This window comes from Dromiciops gliroides, chromosome 4, assembly GCF_019393635.1.
Source record: "Dromiciops gliroides isolate mDroGli1 chromosome 4, mDroGli1.pri, whole genome shotgun sequence".
Taxonomy (NCBI): Eukaryota; Metazoa; Chordata; class Mammalia; order Microbiotheria; family Microbiotheriidae; genus Dromiciops; species Dromiciops gliroides.
This window is the reverse complement of record NC_057864.1, coordinates 3,989,761-3,997,500: the sequence shown is the minus strand read 5'-3', so window position 1 is coordinate 3,997,500 and position 7,740 is coordinate 3,989,761. Positions and strand designations below refer to the sequence as shown.

At 41.3% G+C, this 7,740-nt stretch overlaps 1 protein-coding gene across 1 annotated transcript in view; it reads left to right on the top strand.

Annotated features, from left to right (window-relative positions):
* Positions 1 to 7,740, top strand: part of LOC122726597 (serine/threonine-protein kinase TNNI3K-like) — a 329,911-nt gene that overhangs the window by 77,989 nt on the left and 244,182 nt on the right. Inside the window, 1 exon segment of the mRNA XM_043964423.1 lies at positions 7,401 to 7,499. Coding sequence (XP_043820358.1) covers positions 7,401 to 7,499 — 99 coding nt within the window.

Sequence of the window (7,740 nt, the reverse complement as noted above, 5' to 3'; positions counted from 1 at the left end):
GCCTTCTGTTTCCTGTCCTCATAATAGGTGTCTGACAAGCAGACAAGCATCCCAGAACCTAGACAGACTCCTGGAGAAAGCAAATCCCTTCTAATGCATGCTTACACCTGCCATCACCTGGTACTTCATAATCATTTGAAACATTTTTGCAGCAATAGCTTCTTCCATTTGATTGTCTGGCTTCTGAAATTCTTGCAGACCAATGGACTTGATATTGTATTTTTAAATAAAGAGTCTTTACTAAAGGCCATTGATTACCTGCATCTGCCGCCTTTCAGTGAATTAAGTTAGTATCTTGCAGTTCATCATATTGTGAGCTTCCTGGCTTAATTAATGAGGCAGCTGGAAAAAGAGAGCATTAAATATTCCGTGGATGTACGAGCCTTGGGATGTAAGGGGTCTAACTCTGAAGCCTGTGATTTCATTGTTGGAGTTCTCTTTCTCTTTTTAATTCCTCCTGCTGGAAATTCAATGATCATCGATCTAATTTTGTTAGAAGGATTCTTATCGCTTAGCCTTGTCTAAGAGACCAAATCTTTATATGTTCTCTCTTATGTTCTGTTTGTTGACTCCACCTTACCTTCTGAGCACAATTTGATGGTCTCCTTTTCAAGTGGATTGGAAGCACTTTGGTTTGCAAAGAGGCTTTGAGAAAGTGTCTCCTATAATAAAAGGGAGGGATGGAACAGGGAAGCCTTGTTGGACTGAATCTGAGCTGACAGGGACCATCAGGAGATAAGGATGCCTCGCCCTCCCCAAGTGGGGGCCCTGACAGTGAATAGGATAAAAACCATTAAACAAAGTTGTAATGCTACACTTTCGTTAACTATATGTTGTAATGAACATGTCCACATAAAGAACTGTGGATAAGTATAGAAAACAGGGAGGGGAGAGATGTCGGTTTGAAGTTGATAGAACTCACATCCATCTTAAATCTGAATGGATTGGGGCAGCTAGATGGCGCAGTGGATAGAGCACCGGCCCTGGAGTCAGGAGTACCTGAGTTCAAATCCGGCCTCAGACACTTAACACTTAACTAGCTGCGTGACCCTGGGCAAGTAACTTAACCCCAATTGCCTCACTAAAAAAAAAAAAAAAAAATCTGAATGGATTTTTGTGATAAAAAAAAAAATCACTTAGGAACTCTCAGTATGGAAAGCCCCTCCTCTAATAGAGAATAGCAATCCGTTTATCACTCGGTGACTTGGTGAATTGTTTGTCAGCACTCAGAGATTCTGTGACTTGTCCAGAGTCCCACAGAAAGTCACTCATTTAAGAGCTGGAAGTAACCACCTGAGGGATTATCTACTTCAGCCCCTGCATTCTAGAAGCAAGGAAGAAGAATCCCAGAGACTGTAGACACATGACTGGTATATACTGGAGTCATGACCTGGACCCAGCTCCTTCTGACCCCAGAGAGGTCCCTGCACCGACGACCGCAGCGGGGTCAAGCTTCAATGGAAACAGAACGACTCAGGCTACATATGGACTTGGCCACCCATATGCTCATGTTTGGGCTGCTTTATTTTTATTTATTTCACGAAATGTTTCCCAATGATATTTTAATCTGGTCTGGGATGTAGCAGGTGTGACGCCTGCTGCTACAGGATATCATCTCCACTATCCCGTCCCAGTTCCAAAGCTGTGGCTTCAGGATCATCCCCTACTCTGTCCAATGACCTTGCTAGCCTCCCAGGCAGAGATGTTCAAAGAACCTGGGATGGAAAGCTAAGAGGATCAGGATTTGAATCCTGCCTCAACACTTACTGGTGGTGGGACCGTAGACAAGTAAATTCACCTGTTGGAGTCTCAGTTTCTTCATCTGTGAAAAAGAGAGGACACTGGCATCCGCCTCCCAGGGCTGTTGTGAGGACCACGAAGGATAAGATGCAGACCTCATTTTGCAAACCTTAGCACACTGTGCAGATGCGAGCTATGATTGTAAGAGTAGAAACAAGCTGTATGCTTTCCCAAGTTCTGAGATCATTTTCCTCATTTCATCATCTCCCAAGTTTTTCCTCCAAAGGACTCCCCTTTCAGGTGAAGCAGGAACTACGCTGGAGTGAGCTTGAGGTAGCGCTAACAGACTTTAGCCTATGGAATTTGGGGTGGGGCCTTTACCCCTCAGAGTTGATTATTTTCTTGATCATCTAGACTTGGGTCAGTGTGAATAATGAGGATTGTTACATTTAAGCATTTGTGCATGCATTCTGGAGAGGTTGGGGCTTCAACAGTTAACAGCACACCCCTGGATTGTTCCATGGACACTGTGGGAGCTCAGCAAGAAGAAAATAAAGTGCTGGATGGACTTTAGTCTGGTGACTACAGAGTGATAATGAATAATCATGAAAGCAGCGAGAAGAACAGTGACACTCCCTGGCATTTTATGGGCTCTCGGGCTTATATGGTACTTGACACGTGAGCCTCCCAAAAGCCCTGAGACCGTGGGATGGCAGCTCGTGATTCCTTTCTGAGCCCATGCATTGATCAGCCTCCCCGGAAAGACCATCTTTACTCATCAGTGCCTCCTTTTCTTCCTTTGCTGCTCTTGCACACAGTGCATCCTCTCACAAACAGCACCACAAGAGCTCATTCTGCTCCATCACTTGGCTCTGCTTCTCTATTTTTCTCCTCCATCTCTTGCCTCTTGCTCAAATCCCTTACAAAGGAAGAACAAAACCTTAGGTGGTCTGTGTGAACTTCTTGCTTGTAAGGGCTTCCAGCTAGCTAGCCTTTAATCTTTTGCCCTTCTCTTTGAGCTTCCAGCCACAGTTCTACTGAGATGGAACATTTTCTGAGTGAGCTGCAAGAATGAATTAATTTTAGCCTATGCTAATAAGAGAAGGATCACATAAAAGCACCTCGTTTCAGAAGGGAGGCTGGAAGAGCTATTTTTTTAATAGGTCTTCATACATAAATGCCTAATTACAGCTATGTCAGGTGAAAAAAGTCATTACATCAAACAGTCAGCCAGCACTAAGAGAAAAGATTCTGCAACAACACAATCGAGCATTCACTCCTGAAATGGTGACATTTGGAATGAATGTCAAGAAGTGGGTACATTTAAGGAAAAAAATAGATAATACTGCAAGAAAGAGTTCTGAGTAAAAAAGTCAGAAACTAAAAAGCTTGGAACCAATTTTTATTGCTATTGTCTAAAGCATATTTTCTTCTGAAAGCAAGATACAATTTTAATGTAAATAGGTAAACCATCATTAATCTATCTTGAAAACTGATGGGGATTTGTTACCAAGAATTTAGAAATAAGAATATAGGAATAGATTGAATCGAGGAATTCACTCTAACTGCAAAGCACTCTTTATTTCAGACCAGAGCAGACTGGACTGTTGAAATGTTCATTAAAAACAAATAAATAAATAAAAATATAAATTAAATTTAAAATTTTTAAAAAATAAATGAATAAATGCATAAATGCATAAATAAATCCTAGCTTGTCTCTCCCCTGTCCAGCCTGCCCCAACAGTTATATCTGACCTTGTCAGCCCCCAATTCTATGACTCCCCACTCCCTCTGCCACTTAACGTTTCCAAGCTCGTCTCTCTCTTCTCTTTCCACCCTTATTACATACCAGCCCCCTCCACATATGCTATGATCCAGATATGTGGGGCCACTTGCCCTTGACTTTGCACTGGTTGTCTCCCATGCCTGGAACACATTACTTCCAACTATGTCTTGGAAATTCTGTTCTTCAAGCCAGTCCAAGCACCTCTCACACAAGGCCTTTCTTGCCTTCCCCACTCCAGCCCTAGGTGCAGAACTTTCCACTTCAAGTTCCCCTTAAATCCCATTTATATTTCAATCAATAAGCATTTACTAAACACCTCTTATGTGTCAGGCACTGTGTTATGTGCTGATGATACAAAGAAAGGCCAAAGATAGTTCCCACTCTCAGGGAACTCATATCATAGTCTAATGGAAGAGACAGCACGGTTATTGAATGGACTTGGTCAGACCAGCATTTAAAGACCAGCTTGACAGATGAATGAAGGTTGGACTGGGGTGGGAAGAGATAAAGGCAAGGGGACCAACCAAAAAGCTATCATGAGGATTGAGGTGAGGGCATTACCTAGTGGTGGTGTGTCAGATGAGAGAAGAAGGCACACAGGAGAAATGCTATGAAGTTACAAACAACATAACTTGACAGCTGATTGGATATGGGGGTGGAGTGAGAGAGTGAGGAGATGATCATGACACCGAGGTTTCAAACATGCATGACGAGAAAGCTGGTGATACTCTCTGCCAAAAGAGGATAGTTGGGAAGAGGGGAGAGGGAGGTAGACAAGCCCAGTTTGGGATGTATTGAGTTTAAGATGTCTACAAGGCATCAAGTTTGAATGCAGCTGGTGATGCAGGACTTGAGATATAGAGATTAGGCTGGACTAATACGTCTGAGAATTATCTGCATAGACATAATGATCGATTGCATGGGAGGTGATGAATTCACCTGGGGAATAGTATAGAGGGAGAACAGAGGAAGAAGAAAATAGGGCCCAAGAAAACAGGATCTAGATAAAACCAGTTCGATTTTATTATCCATTTGAAGATCATATGAGATTATTTGTGTAAAGTGCTTCAGAATTCTTCAATTGTCACATAAAAGTCAGATTCTTATTCATTCTTGGCCAAATGGAAGCTGGGATTTTCCATGTTTCAGTCCTAGGTCAGCATTGTCTTTGGGAGAAGGGATCGACAAACTGTGAAAGAAGCATAAGCTTAATGCTGAATCTTTAGAGAGGAAAAAGTTACAGTAAAACATTTCCATTTTAATTCTAATTCTAGGTAACAATAACGATATTTTCTTGTAAGATGCTAAGTACTAGCCAAATACTCACTCTCACAAAAACTCTTCAATAGATCGTCTTCCTACTAAAGGAATGCTCAATTATTCTAGATAACCCTGACACTTTTTGGGGTGACAAGGATGTCAGAGATATTTTCTAATCCATCCCTTCACAGATGAGAAAATTGAACTCAATGCCTTCCCAAGTCCTCAGGTCCCATTCTTGGCAGAACCAGGACTAGATACCCTTGTCTCTGGATTCTCTTTACCATTTTCTTTCTCCTATGCCACACTGGAGTTAAGCCTTCCTTTCAACAGTAAAGACTTTCTTGGTATTTTAAAACAAAACTAAGTAGACTCTGCACTTCAATGATAGCCCAATGTGGTTTCATTAAAGCTCATATTTTGACAATTGTTCAGAAGGCCAACATTTCATAATTAATAGATGTTCAGCTGAAAGGCTGACCTTCTGAATGACTGGGAAAGTGCAAACTTAGAAAAAATCCACTTTGGACTATTTATTGAAGCCTAAGAGCAGTTATCTTTTGGAATGAAGTACATCTTGGAACTGTGCCTTGGAAATTGGCTCTCTATGTGAGCATTTCACAAAGTCCTTTTAAAATAAAAATTCATGCTAAGTCTCCCATTTGAGTGTTATGCTAAATTTAAAATATGAAACTTTCTCAAAGTGCTCTCATCTACCTTGATCTCTGTCATATCCTGTTAAGGGTTTCAAAGTTCAAACTTTCGGGAATCACTTATTATCACATTTTCCCCCATGAATGATTCTTAAATTTTCCTTCCTGACTTAATCTGAAAGAATCCTTAGAAGCAGATTTCTTCTTGTCCTTTTGAATTCCATGTTTGGGGCAATTAGCCCAATTTGTTAAAATAGGCTGTTAACAAGGATGAGGTCATGGATTTTACATCATGTTGGAAATTTATAGACTTCTCAAGAAGACCATTACCTCTATATTTCTAATCAGTGCCATTATGCATAGGAGTAAACATATCAAAATCTGCTGGATCAACATAAATCTATCCCAACTTCTTGGGGAAAAAGTGTACAAGGCACAAGGCCATTGATTGTGGGTCAGCAATATGATTTTTATATACACAGTCCAAGATCCTCTGTCATCAAGATTTTCAGATTCAATAGAAAAAAGATACCTACTTATCTCCCTGCACTCTCCAGAAAACCCAGTTGCTGTAACAGACATTTCCCAATCCATGGAGCACAATCCCCAATTTAGTTCTCTTTTCAAGCAACAGATAAGGTGATTTCTACAAGTTTCACGAATGAAAACCATAATATTCATCAGGAAGAGTTAGGAATGACAGGGGAGCCATTTGAACAGGAGTCAGAAAGTGGGGGTCCCAGCTGATCCTTATTATGCTTCCTCTGTCTTTAATTTACTGTGTGTGTGATATTAGGCAGGGCACTTTAACTTCTTTGATACCTCAATATGTTTTTGTTTTTTTCTTGTTTTTCCTCTGTAAAATAAGGTGATTGGATGAAGCCACCCCAAATATCCCTTTTGGTTTTGAGATATCAGGACATGAAAAACTATGAATTGTGGAATTGTTATAAGGGGAGGAAATAGGATCAAATCTTGATTTCATGAAAGAATGAAAGAAGAAACGGATGCATAGATGCATGCATGAATAGATAGATGGATGGATGGATGGATGGATGGATGGATGGATGGATGGATGGATGGATGGATGGATGGAAAAGCATCTAGCAAGTATTTCTTATGAGCAAAACATTGGTGATATAAAGAAAAAGTCAAGACAATCCCTACTCTCAAGACATTCACATCCTGATCAGGGGAGACAGCATAGATTTTCAGCTTCAAGTCAGAGGAAAAATCAGAGTGGTCCTTAGGGTGCAGCAAAAAAATCAGATAATTCATCTTATTTAATATCATTTCCTTTGATAAAACTACTTCTATATAGAATGCTGAACCATTAACAAATTCCAAGGATTTTGGTGGCGATTTTTGTTTGTTTGTTTGGTGCTTCTGTAAGCTGTTCATGGGCTTCTAGGGAGATGGGACTACTACATTTGGAGAGGAAGTTGTCAGATCAGGTCAAGGATTGCTCTTCCAATCCATGGATTCAAGGATAAAATTAGAGCAGAATTGGTAGTGGGGATTGAGAAGATTGATATTGGTGGGACTATTGAGCTGAGCTTCCCCTAATGCCTCAGAAATTGGTGCTGATAGGGTCATGGATGGAGAACCCTTCTCTTTCTATGGTATCTTATATGTGCTATCCACAAAAAAGAACTGACTGTGCCCAGAGGAAATCAGTGAAGACGACAAAATCTCACTCTCATCCCTGATCAGCTGCCCTGAGTAGCGGAAGCATAGCATCCAGCACATAGTTAACATCCAATAACTCCTTCTCCATGAATGGATTCATTGACTCTGACATGGAAAGCTGGTAGGAGGGACTATTGACTCTGTGCTGCTTTTCATAAGAGGCAATGGATTGCTCACGTCGCAAGAACACGGTGGATGTATGTGAAGCCAAAAGGGTTTGGATCATCTGCAGAACTGACACATCCATTTCTTGACCCCCTGTTCTTTTCTAGGCAGCTGACATCCTGCTGCAGCATGGAGCCTATGTCAACGTCCAAGACGCGGTCTTTTTCACCCCTCTGCACATTGCAGCATACTACGGCCGTGAGCAGGTAAGCTGGTCATTGTCTTATGTTCCAGATCGCCATGACACTGGCTGCTCTCTGAGAAGATAGGGTTAGGACCGGTGAAGGGTAAGATGTGGACAGGTACCAGTTAGCATCACTGTTCTTCCCCAGCCCCTCACTGGTAACTCAACCTACTATGAGGTTACTGCCAATCTCTCCCCCATTCTTGCACAGGTCATTCAGTCGGTCAGTAAGCAATTATTAAGCACCTGCTATATCCTAGTCA